Raw genomic sequence first — 19,638 nt, 5'->3', positions numbered from 1 at the left:
TAGGAACAAACTCTTCATATGGCGGTTTTGATAACTAACTACAAACTTGTGTGGTGTGTGTGGGTGTACAAAAAAATTAATCGCTTGTAATATTCAAAATATCACGCACGACAGCCTCTATCGATATGTGGCACCAAAATTTTCACCGTTCCTACAAATTATCTTTAGAACTGCGGAATTTTTCCACATAAACAAAATACGACATACGACTTTTTTCATATTTACATGATTAAATTGTATCTTTGTATTCTAACAGATTGCCTTTTGAAAATTCGTTTCCTGTTCAAAGCATTACAGCTTTCCGATACCAATTATTGTGTTGCGGGAGAGCAGCTTTCCGATGCCATTTATAATATTATTATGTAACGGAAGAGTTTACAATCATATCAAATAATATTTGCTACTAACAATATTACAAATATATGAGAGTTCACCAGTACATCATCCTGAAATTGAATTGTATGTATCTATCTCAGTGGCTACCGGGCGTATCCACTGGCCTCGACCAAACCGCAAGCATGGATGTACTTTAAATAATGTAGATTGGACTTTTCATTCAAGGAGGAAAAGTTTATTTCATATTCGAATGGACAAGAGTGCATTTACGGATTTTAAAAATGTTACTAATTTGTTACTTACTGGGCATTTTACTCGTACAACAAAAAACATTTTACATTCAGTTTAAAACGCGATTCAATAATGGCTTTTATGACTAAGTGCTTTTTTCCTCTTGATACAATATTATCATAGCCTACATACTAATCAAGTTATTATGTAGTAGTTCTACTTTCTTTCTCTGCTTTAAAATCTCATGTAGGTACTCGTAATAAGACGAATAACATTAACTTTATAAACGTATCTTGGTAGTTGCATTGTTCAAATTGTTATAGCTTTTCTTATACGTTAATAATCATAATAATCATTTATTTATTGCTTCATAAGTGTACCTAGGTGGTGATCTTAAACTTAGTCTCAACTTATGACCCTGTAAGGGTGTTGCAAATCTTGTATCGTAGGTACATTACTAAATATTCTACAATAGTTAGTAATAATTGATATTGATAAATTATAAAATTAATTAGTTTACATAATTTTACATTACGATTAAAATACTAAAATAAAATTAAGTATTCCGTTATTCATTGCTGAATTGTTTCTTTACTGCTCCGCCCCTATCGGCTGTAGGGTGATGTTATAAATTTTATGTTATAGCCTAAAGTCTTCTTAGATAAATCGACAAAATATTTTTTCAAATCGTCTGGAACTACTTGCTCCTGAGATTAGCGTGTTCAAGCAAACAAACTCTTCAGCTTTATAATATTAGTATAGATTAAAACAAAAACCTATAATGCTAGAAATTGAATATTAAAGTCACTTATAATTAAAATTTTCTGTCTAAAATGTACTCTCCTTCCCATATCCGTAGGACACTGTACTACCTATTTTTGCTTGCCTCGTGCCAAGATAATGACGTAGGTACCAATTTGATGTCGTACATAACAATTTACTTGAAATTTGATTCTCACCTAACTCATTTTGTTCACAGTATGCAACCAATTCGCGCGGGGTGTAATCGCCATGTTGGGAGCAGTCACGCCGGATTCTTTCGACACGCTCCACTCGTACACCAATACCTTCCAGATGCCCTTCGTCACCCCATGGTTTCCTGAGAAGGCAAGTATTACAATTCATTCATTCAAAAAGTAAACATTTTTCTTAATCACTTTCTTACAAGACCCATAAACTAACATACTTGATAGATACTTTTTTATTTTACAAATGAAACAACTATAAATTAGTACTCTTTAGTAAAAATTTATGGTTTAAACTGATTGTTTATATTTTTATTTTGTTTAGAGTTAAGTTTGCCTTAGTTTAAAAAAAAAATCTGTTTATTGTAAATAAAGACACTGTTAACTGATTGTTTGATTTAAAGAAAATTAACGAATCGAAAGAAATAAACACAACAAGAAAAAACCATGAACGTGTGTGTAGGTACTCAGATAAATCTATTTCCAATAAAAATATAACCTACAATAAAGTTTACGATTTCGTTTCTGTTCTCCATTTGCAGTACTTTCAAACTTGTGTCACAGCTCTCGTTCTCAATTTCGCCTCATGATCTAAAATCCTTGTCTTCACAAAAGCTAGTGTTAAATTGTCATCGGTAGAGTCTCAATCGCAGTTTTTTTGGGACTGACTGTGCTAATAGCCGTGTGCGGCTTTCTCAGCTTCACCGGGCAATAGAGCGCAGATGGCTCTCAACCTCAAAATTTAAGCAACTCTCAATCAGTAATAACGCCGTCGTAATGTAGGTAACTCTATATTATTCACTATCAAAAGGCTCTAGATTTTTTTTTATTTTTGTGACATCCATATTGTTTGTGTTCTTTCCTTGTAATTGTTTGACACACGCAAAACAACTTACTCGTAGCACATGTGACGTGTGGTAAAATTACACTCACTATCCCAATATTCCCAATTTATTTATTTCCTGGGCCCATAACCTATTGGAAATACGGAAAATGTCTACGCAGAAAATGTGTGTCCTCTGCGCACATACTCGTGATAAAATACCATATTAAACAAGCCTGAAATATTTAAATTACTTTTAGTTAATTTACCCTGTATCTCTAGCCAAACAAATAATATTTGTAAACCTAACTACATTTGTTTTAATATTTTAATATTGTCTTCTTAGTTAGGGCAGCGAGGAGCAACTCTTTATTTACAGTCGCAACTGAGTAAACAAATGCTGCCATTTTGATTTCAAAACAAAAACACCAGCTCCGGGCATTTTGAATGTCTATCGTTGTCGCAACGTTGCCAGAAGTAAAAGCGTAAAGCTTTTAATTGAAAGGAAGACAGCTTCTAATTGTGGAATGAAATAAGAAAGGTCCCGGATTTCTACAAAAGCTCTCGCAAAAGATACAGAGCGGTCAAATAGAAAGAGTAATTGGCTGAAAATGAGTCGACTAGAACGGCTTTTCTACCTTACGTAACTAATACCAAAATGTTAAGCGAACTGTTCGGGCCGGAGAACCAGTGCCTCAGACTCTGGACAATGTAACGTTCGTTAATTTCTTTATAGTTTTCGAATCGACTGACAGAATGTAGCGAAGTGTTAATTTGTTTACTAGAAATACAGTTTGCATTGCATTTTGCAGGACATTATTAAAACACTAATTGCTTTACTTAGTTGCCTTTGAAAACTCACTTCGGATGTTTGAAATCAATATTGAAAGCAGCTTAATAAAATGATTTTACGAACGAAACTAATATTCCGCTGTTTCATTTCTGGTAATAGTATTACACAATATTCTCATTTGCTACAAACAAAAACGAGTAATGATATTTAAATAAATAATTAATAATAATTAAATTAGGTTTCATTTTATCGCGATTCTGATGTTATGCATAGAAAATGAAGTCCACACATATTGTGTGTATAGATTATAAGTCTAAATAAGAAGTCCTAAAAATATTGTATGTGTGCAAACTGTGTATTATTAAGTAGGATCATGTAGATAGAAAAATGTTCAGGCCACCGACTAAGTGATGTCCATGTTATAAAATCATTTAATAATTCCGCTTTACCAGTTACTTTTCTCTACATGATTCCGGTATCAATAAAAGCCAATTAATGAACCTTTTAGTTGAAGCTTTCACGTTGGCGTGAACAATAAATAACAACCATCCATAACACTGTTAAAACATACTCTTACCACCGTTGCTGATGACACTTAAATGCCCTTTGATACAGTAAAACACTTAACAATTTTAATGAATTTATTACAAAAACATTGAACCCACCACTGACTATAAAAGCACTTTACTGAAAACTGGAAATAAGCCTCGTATATTCGATGCTGGTTTGAACAATTATCACGTACTCGTTAAGTACTTAATAATACTGCTTAAAATCCATATAGAAATTGGTATTAATAAATATAACTCATGCAATTGGGCTACAAAACACGCGTGGTGGAGAATGGAAATAGTAATATATTTAATGCTACTTTGTACTTACAGTGAAACAGCTCGAATTATCCAACACAAATTAAATTTATCTAAGCCCTACATGTTGTACGAATTCACGGTACTCACACAATAGTTACTGAATGTTTCGTCAGCAAACAAAGTATTTGTTCGAATGTAAATGCGTATTTAAATAATAATTATTATAATATCTAAAGAGTTTTAAAGCTCAATTTATTTTTAGCGTTTAAGATGGATTAAAATTTACTATAACATTTTCATAACAACAAGAAACAACTTTTAGGTTTACCAAGGGCGCGTACCAACAAGAATAAAGTCAAAGTTAATGCCCAGAGCCCTAGATGAACAGGGATAATATACTTTATTGTACACCACAAAAACAGCGACAACCTATGCCATAAACCGGCAAAAATTAGATGAAATTAATTCTAACGAGACTACTCAGTGAGAGAACGCGGACGCGGACGGTCGCTAAAAATTACATTAAGGTTTACCATCAGTTTGGCATATTAACGGGTCCACCAGTTGCCGTAAAAATAAATAATTAAATAAATAAAATCAATCCGAGATTCGAGAGACTTGGACCGTGGGCCCATTTTAATAGTGGGGTCACTCGGTGGATCTCCTACATCTATGGTTTTTAAGTTGATATTGTTGCAGATACACTTAGACACTGTTTATTGTTCCTATTTTGTAAACGCAAGAAAACTGTTGATTCAAGTTTTTTCACAAACGTCAAAAGAAAACTTTTTATAAAACAACAAAAATAAAAAAGTCATAAAATGCCTTATTAAAAAATGTTGTAACCGGGATGAACACTGGTTGAAAATGTCATTATCACACATTTAAAATAATCATGAAAAGGTTGTTGTCGCCAACAGATATAAAATTAGTTTTTTGTCTCTAGGTGATTCCGCCGACATCGGGATTAATCGACTACGCAGTGAGCATGCGGCCTGACTACCACCGAGCGGTCATAGACACCATTACCTTCTACGGATGGAAAAACGTCATCTACATTTATGATTCTCATGATGGTAAGTATACATATTTCTTTAATTTTGCACTTTTGAGGAAACGTGGTGGCTTAAAATAATAATGCCAATTACAACTTCTCACTAAATAGACAAAATAATATTACAAAACTTGTCTGTTAGCACAATTTTAATTTACGATACTAAATCATTTTCATGTTTCATTGCTTAACTACAATGTAGTTTCAAAATTGATGAATACAAATTTAATGCACGCGTGAGAACAAATCAATATGGTTTGTTATTCGAGCAAAATCTGTTTTACAGAAATAATCTTCATTCTCGTATGAAATACACGCATTTAAAATCATTTATCATAATTCGAATGCGGAAACCGTGTGAAAGGAAAAAGAAAAAAACGCTCGACCATAGATAAAAAAAAGTATGTATCCTCGGTGGCCAGTGCGCGCTGCCGGTCAAAGCAATCCACAATAACCTTTATTTATTGATATTATCTTGTCTGTGCTTTCTTTTAATTTTACTTTGATGTACCTACATTCTCGTAATTAATACGATTCTAATGCTTCGTGTCTTTGAATAACATAATATTATTATGTACTTGATAACACATGCTCTTATATTCATTCATATGGTAGGTGTGTGTGTTCGGAAAATCTATTTAAGTGATTGAAGCCCTATAAATCAATCATCAATAGATTCCGTCATTTCCTTTGTTCGGACTTTGGAAATTACCCGGAATATACACGTTAAGTTTTCAGAGTTACGCAAGTTCTATAACAACCGTGAATGGTACTATTTGATCAACAAAATCATTTTATCATGGAAGCAAACTTATGTCACAATTTTCTTCCTAACCGACTTGACTGCGGGTTTCCACTAATATTTTGTTAGTAAGCCACATAACAAATTGTAATAAAATTACACTGACACGACAAAAGCTACTATCGACTGGTCTGACAAAAAGGTAGGTAAGTATTCTAAACGAGATGTTTCCCAGATTTTCTCTTTTGCAAGAATCTCCGGGAAATGCTACAGGTAAAGGTAAAAAAGAATACTATTTAAACAAGAAGAAGCTTCGACGTTTTTCTGATCTTAAAAGCTATTCTAACTGAGCAACTATGATGCACCCTTTTAAATTACAGTAAGTGGTAATCTGATATCAGCAACAATTTTCCATCAGCATTCCTTCATCTCTTTTACAGTTAAGTATTCTTGAAATACTTCTTTTATCTCTTGTACATATTTCGAAGAAAATAACAGCAGACTTTACTATAAAGTAAGCAACGAATCAGAATTTTGAAATTTGTTCCGTGAAAATCAGACAACGTCTAAAAAAAAGGAAATAAATAATAGTAGGTAGAGTCGGTCAGTTACAAGACAGGACTGCTACTATGAGCTTTATGATTTCAATAGAAACTGCACACATACAATTATTTTAGTAAACCAAAGTAACATTTAACTGAAGTAGGCATAGGTTGTATTGATTATAATTTTTACTCCTTTTCTAAATACTCATATCCTTATGATTATGGTATACGTCTAACAATCCATTATAAATTGATTGAGTTTGTAGATGTTAATCAATCGTTTCAGTCAGGAAGTAAGTGTTAAGAACAGTATTAAGAATAAAAAGGACAAAAAAAACAATCGGAGACGATAAATAATGACCATACTTCCTCCTAACTAACAAGGAGGTGAAAATAAATAATTTGTGTTATTAGTAATAGTACATCAACTCCTCCAATATATTGATCGATCACACATCAATATGGTATTAGAGAAGTGTTGCTGTCGATTGGTGAAATGTTTTTGAATTCCGTTAGCATTTCCAGTGTAAACTCTGAAAACGGGTAAAATGTTCGTAAGGTAATCCTCTTACAAACATTTTTACCTCCTTTTAATATTGGGCTACTTCGCACTGGGCAAATTGATTGCGTTGTCACCGTATCACGTATTGTTTTCAAACTATGTAGTTGTTCGGGTGAGTTGTTTTGAGTTTAAAAACCCCGTTTTTTTCAGTCGAATGGTTTGTTTCTGTGGAAAGACAGAGGATATATGGGGCATATCAACAGACATAATAAAACCCATCATTCCTCTTATAGCTCCCCATTTAGCTCATATCTTTAATGAATGTATTAACGAAGGTCAGTTCCCTACCCTGATGAAACATAGTAAAATCATACCATTATTTAAAGCAGGAGACAAAAGTGACCCATCCAACTTTAGACCTATATCGATACTACCTGCGCTCAGTAAAATATTTGAAAAAATTATTTTCAATCAACTACTGTCTCATTTTAACTTAAATAAACTGTTTCATGAAAAACAATATGGGTTCACAAAAGGGAAAAGTACGACCGATGCAGGGGTTGCTCTTATCAAACACATTTTCGATGCTTGGCAGGAGAAAAAGGATGCTATTGGTGTATTTTGTGACTTATCGAAGGCGTTTGACTGTGTTGATCATCAAACTCTGTTATTTAAGCTAGAACATTATGGCGTATCAGGCAAGGCCTTAAGCCTATTACACTCTTACCTCTCAGACAGATTACAAAAAGTAAATATTCACGGAACTAACTCTTCGGGCGCCCCCCTAAAAATGGGAGTGCCCCAAGGCTCAATACTGGGACCATTGCTCTTTCTGATTTATATAAATGATCTACCTTTTTATTCAAAGGACCTTTGTGAGATAGTATTATTTGCTGATGACACTTCTTTAATTTTTAAAACTGACAGGCGTCAGGAAATATTTGACGACGTGAATAATGCTCTTTCCAAAGTATTAGACTGGTTTACAACTAATAATTTGCTATTAAACGCAAAAAAAACTAAATGTTTAAAATTCACTATGCCTAATGTCAAACAAGTTAATACTAATATTACAGTAAATAATGAACGCATTGAACTGATAAACTCTACTGTCTTTCTAGGTATTACCCTAGACTGTAAATTACAATGGGGCCCCCATATTGCTGCCTTGGCGGGAAGACTTAGTTCAGCTGCCTTTGCGGTGAGAAAGATCAGAAACTTGACTGATGTTGAAACAGCAAGGCTTGTATATTTTAGTTATTTTCATAGTATTATGTCTTATGGTCTTTTACTGTGGAGCTCAGCAGCAGACATAGAATCAATTTTCATTTTACAGAAAAGAGCTGTTCGGGCAATATACGGTCTTAAACCACGTGACTCGCTTAGAGAAGTTTTTAAAGAAATCAATATATTGACTGTGGCTTCGCAATACATATTTGATAACATTATGTATGTCCGTAAACATATACATTTATTTACTAAGAAAAGTGACGTCCACTCATTTAACACGAGACATAAGAATAAACTTGCTGTTCCATCATTTAGGTTGCATAAGATAGGTAATTCATTCTTGGGGAAATGTATTACCATATTTAACAAAATACCACACAACCTTGTCGAATTGCCAATAAACAAATTTAAGATACATATAAAAAATACCCTTATGTCCAAAGGGTACTACAAGGTTCGAGACTATATTGATGACAAGGATGCGTGGTCAGTTCAGTCTGCACATATTTGATGTACTTAAATTTGACTATTCTTACCGTTAGATAATTCCTGGCAATAAGTGGTGACTGAGTTTGTTCCGGCGTTTCTTCTCAGCACTTGCCATATGTTTGTCTCGAAGCGCTGGTAGGGCCCAAAAGATAAGGAGACATGTAAAGTGCCCCATAAGGGCTACCTTTTCTTTTTTTATTATTTTCTATTGACGTTCATAAGTGCCACTTGTGGTCTAAACTGAATAAATATTTTTTTGATTTTGATTTTGATTTTGATTTTGTTTGTACAATATTTACACGAAACGTTTTTGCAAGTTACGTTCGGCATCAAAACGACACCAATGCGACATAAAATTCATCCTGCGTCCCAGTCATAGGATCACCTCGGAGAAAAGAGCACTTTGCAAACGGAAAAGCCCATTTACATACAAAACGTGGTTGCGAACTCCGTTACACATAACTATTTGTATATATGCGGATGTTTCTGAAATTTAAAACTATAATGTTTGTTACATTACCGATATTCACTTTCATGTTCTTGATTCGTTGTACCCGAACTTATCTCTGAGATAAAATTGATGAATTTTACTACGTAATCAAAGGAAGTTTATTTATGTTAGGACGTTGACACTTCGGGTGTTTGGGCTCTGACTGTTTAATTAAATATATTTGAGATCTGTAATACGATTATATTGACTGAACTAAATTTTTATCACATTTAGGTGTGGGTGTACTTTTGTTTTACTTCGTCTACTTCAGATAAGATAATTACCTACTACTTTTAATTGGTGGAATCAGGTATTTTTTATTGTATTCATTGGTAAATCATTGTACCTGCAAATTAACAACGATGCCTTCTTTAACAGTCTAATATTTAAAAAAATAAATACTTGAAATTGCGCTTAACATTCGCCAAAAATCCGCATGAAACTAACAAATGTAACCCACACGATAAAAGAACAAGCTTCAAGTAAAATTTCGTAATTAAGGCTCACAACAAAAAATAAATAAAGTCAAGCCTTGTTAAGAAAGGGTGTTTAAAGTAAAGCTTTACCAACACAAAAGTCCACAAGCTATCTGAAGGAAAATAAAAATGATACAGAAACGAATAAAAAGTAAGTGCGGATGTCATAGCAAGCAGCCCTGAGTCGAGGATTCCGGACTTGATGCAGATGTTAAGTAAGGTAGATATAAAAAGAGCAGACATTTAGAGCATAGTGAGTGCTCTAAAAACAATCAAGTGTGAGTCGCATAAGGTTCTTTTTATAATGATGCAACAATTTGAACAACTGAATATAAATCTAAGATTATTTTATAAATAGTTACAAGAAAACGGAATTCAGGATGTCCAACTGAGATCCCGTTTTTTGCAGGATCCCGTTAAGTAGTGTTTTAATAAGCGTGGGAACGAGTCCTAACAGTTGAATTAACCTTTAACTACTGACGTGGGGGCCTCTCAGGCCCTGAAAAAGTCAAATTGTAGAATTTCTCCTCTCCCACGTGCACGACACACGCGAATCTTTTAGTACCTTCGAGTTTCATTGCGCCGAGGCTGTCAACAACTGTGCACCTGATTGCACGCGCAATTTCAAAGATTTGTGAATCATGATTTCATGAGATTTTTGCCAAAAAATGTTACATGTTTTCTAAAAATTGAAATAATACGTACTTATTAACAAATAATTTACATAAAAATCGTTTTAATGTATTTAAATATAACCACTTTTAATAATTATTAAAGATAAAACCCTAAAAAGATTATTTATTTTGAAATATAAGCACACATATGTACGGGCCTCTCAGGCCCCCACGTCAGTGTTTACGTGAAATTAAATCCACCTCAGTAGCTAAAGGTTAAATGACGAGCTCTAAAAATACGTCAATTTCAGAGAAATACTCGTAATTACAAATTAAATAAGTTGAAAATTCAACAATTTTGTCAAAGCGACAATACACAATGGTGTTTCGACAATTTCGCGTTTTCGTGATGGCGTGGTGGTTCGCATACCAGACGGGTAATACGCAACACCAGCTGCGGTTTCAGGTGCGAATTCCGCTATGGAAAACGTTATGATGAGCAGGCGCCAATACTCGTGCTCAATAAATACGACGTTTCTATAGGTACGAGTATTCAAATATGTATGGCGTATCTATAAAGATATTAATCAATTTTACACACAACCAATAGCAAAAGCTCTGGTTAATTTGGCCTTTTAGGGACTCGTTCACCACCATATCTGAGTACTAAGAACTTTCTAAATAGTGTTAATCTTACTACTACTTAAAACTTTACTCGGAGATCGTGAAAGAGACTCTTAGGCTGAGTTGCACCACTTAACTATGACCGTAACTATAACGATAACCGGTGTTTTATGTATGGAATTTAACAGATCTTTGACGTTTGTCAAAGTTAAAGTAAGATGGTGCATCCCAGCCTTAAAGTTATAATATAACGTAGGTATTAAATGGGAAAAAAAAGTTACGTAACCATAATGATTTTAGTTTGCACTGTCTTTCGGGAACCCTAATAGAAACGGCTACAAATAAAACAAGGGATTATTTTTACAAGACGTCTGCAGAAACTAAAATAGAGAATGGAGATGAATTGAAGAGAACACAGAATGTTCCTGATTATCCATCCCTCATCAGGGATTGTCGCAGAGAAGTTAATCTTGTAAAAAGCACTATTTTAAATACCAGCTCAAGTGACAGTATAGTATCGCTTATGATTGTTAAGGTTTATCGTGGATAGGATCGTTTTTGTATAGTCAACGCCACATTAAGCTGTGGCATCTTATGTAGTAATACGGGTAGATGCTCTTCTGCAACAAAATGTATTGTCTGATGTCATGTCATCAATACACAAAGAAACATAGAATGAGAATTTAAATAAATTGTTGTTTTTAGAATGTTACGTAATGCATTTTATTTTATCAAATTACAGACGGACTTGTACTTGGTATAGTTGTGAAAATAAAAGAGAAAAGTAAAATCGCGTGACTTACCTCATCGTTGCCTAAATGTTCTTGCTTTTCATTGTAGTGTAACACAAAAATATAGCAGACTGTCACACATTTATTATTAAAATAAACGACCTATTTCTTTTAGAGACAAGCATGAATAGATTGTTTTCCACATAGGTAACATTGCATCTTTCTAGACTGCATCTCACTTAACACCAGGTGCGATTGCGGTCAAATAGCTGCCATGTCTTGCATAAAAAAAAATACAGTATTAATCGCTGACGAAAATAATATAACATCAGGTAAGATTGCGGTCAAATTCCCCATCTGAGTAAAAAAACCTCAAATATGCCTAAGATATAATAACACTTAAATATTAATTTCTTGACCCTTTTTACGTATATACTGCCTACGTTCCTTTCACACCAAATACATAAGAATAACCAAGTACTGTCCCAACAAAAATATCATCTTGAAAAAACCTGTTACAAAGGTAATAGCCCCTTTCTGCCATGAAGGTAGCCTATTTTATCAAAACTTTTTTAGTTTCTCTAAAGTGTGATTGAGTCAAGCTGGCACGTAAAAGACGTCTTGGGCCGAACGTAAAAATAAGGTACTGAAAATATTTTTATATCGAAAGCTTCCTCAATAAGTACACCGGCGTTAATCCGAGGTCTGACGCGGAGTATTTCTTAATTTGTATTAAAGCAACCTCAACAGATATACAGGATGTTTTTTTGGTGATGGAGTTCATAATAAAAGTAATTTATTTAACTGTTGTAGCTAAAGAGACAGTTTTAAAATATTTTCCCAAACTTTTGATTATTTAGAACTAACACAGATCTTGGAAAACATTGTGCAGTCATTAAAAAACAAGGCCACTTAGAAAGGCATTTTGTAATAAGTTTTATTTCAATCCCATTTGGTCTGGTAGAGACGTGATATGATTTTTGACATAAACAGACAACAGTTGAGAAAAAATCTCAACTTTAATGGAAAGCTGTGTTTGTTTTCTTTTTCAATGGCTAAGCTCCTTGCCCATACAGCCCCATCTCAAAATCACCCTATATGTCATACCTTTAGAGGATAGATAGAAGGATTTACAGCGTTAAAATCCTCCTTTGATTTTAATATTCGCCAGCAACGGATTCGCAAGATCATCGTTTACTGTCGCGTCATCATTATCGGTTAGGTAGATTACAGTGCCCGCCGGTAGAACCGATCGTTAGCACTTGTAAATGAGTGAGCCTCATAGATTTTAATATTTCTTGAACCTGCAGTCGTGCAGTTTTGGAACGCGCCCGAGTTTCACACATAATGGTTTGACTTTACTGTCAGATTTTTGAAAATGTGAAAAAAAAAAGAATTTTTCTTCTTTCAAATGTAACACTCCGTTTTAAATACCGTTTGCATTATAACTAGATACACTCTTCAAAAACGAATCGTTAATATAGATAAATTAGGATACATAATTCGAATAAATAGTCTGCACGTAGACAACCTTAACTTTCCAAGCAAGTAAATACAAAATAGAGCCGCTTGAGTCAAGTCGACGAAATTCATTGTGATCCTAAAAACGTTAATTCTGCTAGTTTAGGTTTTACAGCCAACGGTGCCTTTTTAATTGCGCCCTTTGTTCTGATACAATAATTAGACTAAATCGCAGTCAGTCATTTCCTATACACAAATGTAAAGCAGCGAAGTCTGGATAGAACAATGCGCTCAGGAAGCAATAACGGAATATTCAAGCTCGATGCCTCTTGCTATTTTATTGTATGCTCTTTACATTTCCCTTCTTCTAATAGTTGCTATTTGTTTTTACAGGAAAAACAATGTTCTGGAAAACGTTTCGCATTTATTGTTTCATTCAAGTTTTGTTGTTTTTTTTATCTTCCATAGACTTATTGAAATTACATAATAATATTACAACCGAGAGTTTAATGCGTGGTTGTAAACACGTTATTTTTAATCGATTTACGTTTCATAAAAGCTTTTTAACTCGCAAAATTAGCGATTGAAAATTTATTTTTAACATTGTTGGAAGATAGATAAGTTAGACTGGGTTGCACCATCTTATTTTAACTTTGACAAACGTCAAAAATCTGTCAAACTCCATACAAAAAACACCGGTTATCGTCATAGGTACGGTCAAAATTAGGTGGTGCAACTTAGCCTTAGTATGCTTACTTATTTTCGCTTACCAAAATATATTCATATAGTAAGCAAGTGTATTCTGGCGCAATAGATTACAGGAGCGTCGCGTTATGTTACGGTATCGCCCTAATCGTCTCACTCGATACTGGCACAATACCATGAGATTCTCCGCATTGTCGCTACAGAATAGGAAGGATTTACTCTGAATAAAACAACCCTGCGTCTCGACTCACCCGGGTAAATGCTTTTGTAATCGTATCGCAGGCGCTTGCGGGTCAAACGTGAAAGAAAGTAGCCAACTTTATAACTCCACACCACTTCATTAGAATTTGCTTATCCCGCATGGCACGGGTGTCAATTTTCTGTTTGATTAAACTTTCTACCACCCTCCGCTCTAGAGAGCTCTGAGAGAGTTGGTGTTTCGTGTAATGAAGAATCAGAACTTCTGCATATTATTTATACTATAAATCTTACAGCGATTTTTATTTTACTCCGATATTTTTATACTTTACTATGAAACGTTAAAACAGTCACGAATCAATTGTTTTCACGAGATACATTATCAAAAGAAAGGTCTCATCATATCCTATATTTTTCCAGAAAATTTAAATTGCATTCATGGAAAGTTATGACGAAAAATGACCCGTACCCGGACTCCCTTTGAACCCGCTGAACGTTAAATGAAATTGAATACAGGCTCAAATCCAAAGTTTACGGAAAAAATATACATAAGTAGGTACATGTATACTTTTTCATTCAGAAACGTAATAGCTTTTTTTAACCGCTAACCGGGGTTACGGCCACCGTTTCAAAGAAATAATCTTTAAAAATAAATGTCAATACCTAGTTATTTTGAGTAATAAAAATTACCCGATATTTTTTTATGTATGAAAAAGTAGGTACCTACTCTAAATGAATCGCTATAAAATTTGAACTCTGATTCTAACACATACGTACCTAAGACTTAAAAACTTTAAACAACTTTACACGAGTAGGTATACCTAGCTAAATTATTACCATTTAAAAGCCTAGTTCTAAACTTCATTTCATTAAAGGAAAGGTTTTTACCCCGAAAATGTGTCTGTAGAAGAATCCAGAGTCACTTCTTCAAAAAATAGGTAGTTACGCTTACGCAACTTTTATGGCTATAAAACTGTTAAGTTGGGATTAATCGCTATCCATCTGTTAAAGAGGACACGTGAGATCATTATTTGGTATTATAACCATAAAAATTGGTCTAATTGATCCCAGAGGTGAGCCCAAAGTGAGGTCTTTTTTCAAGTTTTCCAAGTCACATTTATTGTATATGTTAATCGTTTATTAGGAAATTAAATGTGATTTTCTTTAAGGATATTTATTGGGCTTTCAAATGACACCAATATTGTTGGGGCACCATGATTGTGTCAGTAGAAACGAGTTTTCCTGTAAAACGTAGGTGGGCCGATTTTTGTGATGACCAGTGTAGTTGAAATGTGTTTTACCGAAGCTCGAAGTTGTCAAGGACAGGAATTAAAAAGAAATTGAAACAAAATAAAGATGTCAGACTTTCGAACAAACGCAATACAGCTTTTTATTTTTGCTCTCTTCGTAACTTTATGAAGAGAATCAGAAGTTGATTGATTTAATCAATTTATCAGAATGTAAAGATTCAATAACGATATGAAGAAGGCTTGATTTCCACTAAGGCGGAGCAGAGCGGAGCGGAGTAGTGTTTCAGATTTAATTATTTCCACTTCTCTTCTCCGCTCCATGCCGCGCCGCGCCGCCACCACTGTCAAATTCTATAAAGGACTTCTTGGCGGGAATCTGAAGAGTCATGTTAGCAGTTTTGTTTTATTTCCTCAAATTCGTGTGTGGGCGACTATTAATGTGTAATAATGGTGGATTATTAACCATTAAGTGTTCGTGAACGTGCATGGGTGTGGGCAAGTGAAGCAAAACAGTGCATCGTGATTCTTCTGGTTCTCACAAGTTGTCCATAGGAGGTCTCAGTAAAGCACCACAACTTTACTGAGACTCGAAAGGTGGGAAGGGGTATCATCTATCATCCTTCATTATATCATTACTTGATCTCATTTTGTAACTCGTATCACTTATATACTTGAAAATGGCACAAATCAAGTCGACCTCGACGTGTATTGCCAACATCATCAAAAAAGAAGAAGAAGAAATTCTATAAAAAAATTGACGGCCGTTCTATCAGTCGTGATTTTCAGGTACGTATTTTAAAGCGTGGGGGTTAGTGGTGTCGAAAAATAGGTAACCATTTTTAACACATTCACACTTTCGGTGTTGATGCTGAAGATGTTTAGAAAAAAATTACATACATGACTTATAGCTCCAAAGTCCTCCATTCTTAGATTATGCTTTCATTCATTATGACGTCACAGTGGATCAGGTAGCACAGTCAAAATAGTCTTGAACAAATCTACTCGCATTCGTCAGGCCAACATAATGAATCGAATTCGCGTTTCGCTCTCGTCGTTTCGCTCCTCGACGCCGCTTGTCATGAACCTGACGAATCCCATTTCGGAAAATCGTGTCTGATGTTACTGATTGGATCAGCAAAAAGCAGAAAGTTTTTGTGCCTTTATAAAATTTACGAGGTGCGAATTTTTGTAAAATCAAAGCTAAGTGAATTAAGAGCTTTGGCTCATGTACCAACTTGATCCAATATTCACGTAATCCCTTTTATTGGTAGTTCATAAAAACTATCCAGACTTTCAATATTTGTTTTCCACACATCATCGGCTATTTTGGTCATATTGCTCGCAGACAGTTGGACAACCTTGATAAGTTGGTTCAACTTGTTCGGAGAAAAAGGTCACGTGTCTTGTCAACTAGCCATGGCAGAACTAACCATAGTGTCTCCGTCATATGCTGGAATGAATGAATGAAATATACTCAACATCAAATAAATCGCACCTTCCGCGACGCGAACTTTAAAGATTTTCTTCTGACACAACCATGGTGCCCCAACAATATTGGTGTTATTTGAAAGCCCAATAAATATCCTTTAAAAAAACACTTTTAATTTCTTAATAAATGATTAACATATATCATAAATGTGACTTGAAAAGAGACCTCACTTTGGGCTCACCTGTGGGATCAATTAGACCAACTTTTATGGTTATAAAACCAAATAATGATCTCACGTGTCCTCTTTAAAACAGATGGATAGCGATTAATTCCAACTTAACAGTTGGCTCAAGCGTAACTACCTATTTTTGGAAGAAGTGACTCTGGATCCATCTAAAGACACATTTTTGGGGTAAAAACCTTTCCTATAATGAAATGAAGTTTAGAACCATGCTTTTAAATGGTGCCAATATTGGTGGGAAGTGGGGATGCATACGTTTGAAAGTGCTTGTCGCGGGAGGTGCGATTTATTTGATGTCGAGTATAGTTTGAATACCTGCAAGTTCTTTCTGAGATACGATCTACTATGTACCTTTAGTTAAACCATGTCAGTGCGAAACTGAAAAAGTTGGATGGAACTTTTTTTTTCTGCTTACTATCAACGACAAGTACTCGACAGTCTTTAACATTTAAAACATAATATAGGTAGTTTCCAAAATTTGAACATTTTAATTTAATTTTAGAAGTATTTTGTATTTATAGCCCGATGACGGAACAATGAACAATAACCTATGCATCAATTATCGGTTTTTTGTATTTGCGAATGTGGCAAAATTATAACTATACAGTGTGAGTCACGTTAAAGTGTACATATGAAAATAGATGAAACTAGACCTATTTTTATCGATAAAAAAGAGGTCAAAAAAATTTTGAGATTTTTTTTTAATTTTTTATAGAATTTTTTTTCTTCCAATTACTTATTGTAAAGAAAACGTAATAACTTTAAAACTAAGCGGTATATTCTGATAAAATAAAAACAGTAATAATGCTAAATAACAGGCGATACTAAAAAAATACATAAAATACACAAAAAAGGCCAACAAATAATAAAAAATGAAACTTTTTGAAAAAAATCTGCTTTTAAATTCGTGTTTTTTTGGTTAATTGATAAATTTCTCCAAAAAATGCCCCTATAACCGGTGGTTTTTATTACTTTGTATTATTCTCCATCGTATTATCTTTGAAAAACCAAAAATCGCATGTCTCTATCCCTATCACAACATTTGCTATGAGCGTTTGAACAAAGGCCTGCCACAACATTATTCTCCGCCTGCAGGTAGAGAAAATTTTAATTTTAACTAAAATGCTTATTTTACTTCGAAATCTTTTGTTTTTATTTAAATTTAACTTGTCTTTATCTAAATTACAAATCTAGAGCCATTTTCAGTTTCGTTGTTAACGAAGCGTTGAATAGCGCGCCCGGAGAGGCTTAGTTCAAACGATCATTGCAAATGTTGTGATAGGGATAGAGACATGCGATTTTTGGTTTTACGAAGGTAATACGATAGAGAATAATACAAAGTAGTAAAAACCACCGATTATAGGGGCATTTTTTGGAGAAATTTATCAAATAACCAAAAAAACACGAATATAAAAGCAGATTTTTTTCAAAAAGTATCATTTTTTATTATTTGTTGGCCTTTTTAGTGTATTTTATGTATTTTTTTAGTATCGCCTGTTATTTAGCATTATTACTGTTTTTATTTTATCAGGATATACCGCTTAGTTTAAAAGTTATTACGTTTTCTTTACTATAAGTAATTGGAAGAAAAAAAATTCTATAAAAAATTAAAAAAAAATCTCAAAAAATTTTTGACCTCTTTTTTGTCGATAAAAATAGGTCTAGTTTCATCTATTTTCATATGTACACTTTAACGTGACTCACACTGTATACATTCCATACACTTATAATTATTACGAAATTATACGCTTACCAACAGTAAGGCGGTTATCACACTGCGCCGCGCTCCGCCGCGGTACGCGGGACGACAGATTTAATCATTGTATGCAAGTACATTGGTCTGTATAGAAAACACGCGCGGCACAACACACTGACAATGCGTCTGCGCGCGGGATTTTTTATATGAAATCACGCGCTCAGCGGCGGAGCGCGGCGCAGTGTGATAACCGCCTAATTGGTTTATTGTTTGTATTCCATTTTCTATTTAATAAAATTTAATTTATAATCTTATTGTACGTAATCAAAACCGATTACCTACAAAAAAAAAACTTTATTAGCTATCACAAATTATTTCAAGTGTTTTCACATCAGCAATTGTCTTACAAAATGCAGTAACGGTAAAGTAATAAATATTCCGGAATAATTTGAAAATTATAAATAACTTGAAAAAATCATAAATAACTTGAAATAATGAAAGTTTGAGATGCGACTCTTAACGCTAAAAATTAAATAACTATTCCGGAATAAATTGTTATGCGATTTTCAAATAGGTAAGTTTTCACGTGGATCCTGCTAGAAATGGTTCTATCGACTTCCAATTTATTCAGCGAGTTTAATGTATAAAGCCCGGATTTTCCGCTCCTAACCGCTTACCGTGGATTCCTTGCCGGACCCATAATGAATTTTATTGCTTTCGCATTAAAGTTATTCCTGTGCAATTTAATTTTGTAACGAATATGATGCATGAAAATGTTACTAATCAGGATAATTCCCGTTGACCTGATTTGCATTTGCAAGAACTTTGTTGTACTAAACAGATTTTAATAATAATTTTGAATACTCGTACTCGTAATGATTATGGAATTTTTGTAGCTTCAATTATTTTCCTTTTGTTTACTATAGATTCAGATATTTCATTATTGTTTTTCACACCAGTATGATGGAGTTCTACATGGGAGTTCGTGTGTCCGTTACACGTAGGAATCAATAGTCAATTAATAGGTGCTGCTGCTGACCTGTCGATTGGTGTGTTAGACCAATATGTATCATGCGTTTAGCCTTTGACAGTTAAAGTACTTAATTTGTATCCTGTCAACATCCAAGCAGATTGAGTTTAGTTCTATTTGTTTTTTGTTTTGTAACAGTTACCTATTGCACTTGCCTTTGTTAATCCCGTT

The 19,638-nt window shown here is 34.0% G+C and overlaps 1 protein-coding gene across 1 annotated transcript in view; it reads left to right on the top strand.

Moving 5' to 3' along the window:
• LOC135086527 (glutamate receptor 1-like) overlaps nucleotides 1-19,638 on the top strand; it is a 195,187-nt gene that overhangs the window by 101,566 nt on the left and 73,983 nt on the right. Inside the window, exons 3-4 of the mRNA XM_063981262.1 lie at nucleotides 1,547-1,674; nucleotides 4,907-5,036. Coding sequence (XP_063837332.1) covers nucleotides 1,547-1,674; nucleotides 4,907-5,036 — 258 coding nt within the window. The remainder of the gene's footprint in view (nucleotides 1-1,546; nucleotides 1,675-4,906; nucleotides 5,037-19,638) is intronic.

The sequence above is a fragment of the Ostrinia nubilalis genome, chromosome Z (genome assembly GCF_963855985.1).
Source record: "Ostrinia nubilalis chromosome Z, ilOstNubi1.1, whole genome shotgun sequence".
Lineage (NCBI taxonomy): Eukaryota > Metazoa > Arthropoda > Insecta > Lepidoptera > Crambidae > Ostrinia > Ostrinia nubilalis.
Note: the sequence above shows the minus strand (reverse complement) of the source record. Positions and strands in the feature narration are given on the sequence as shown.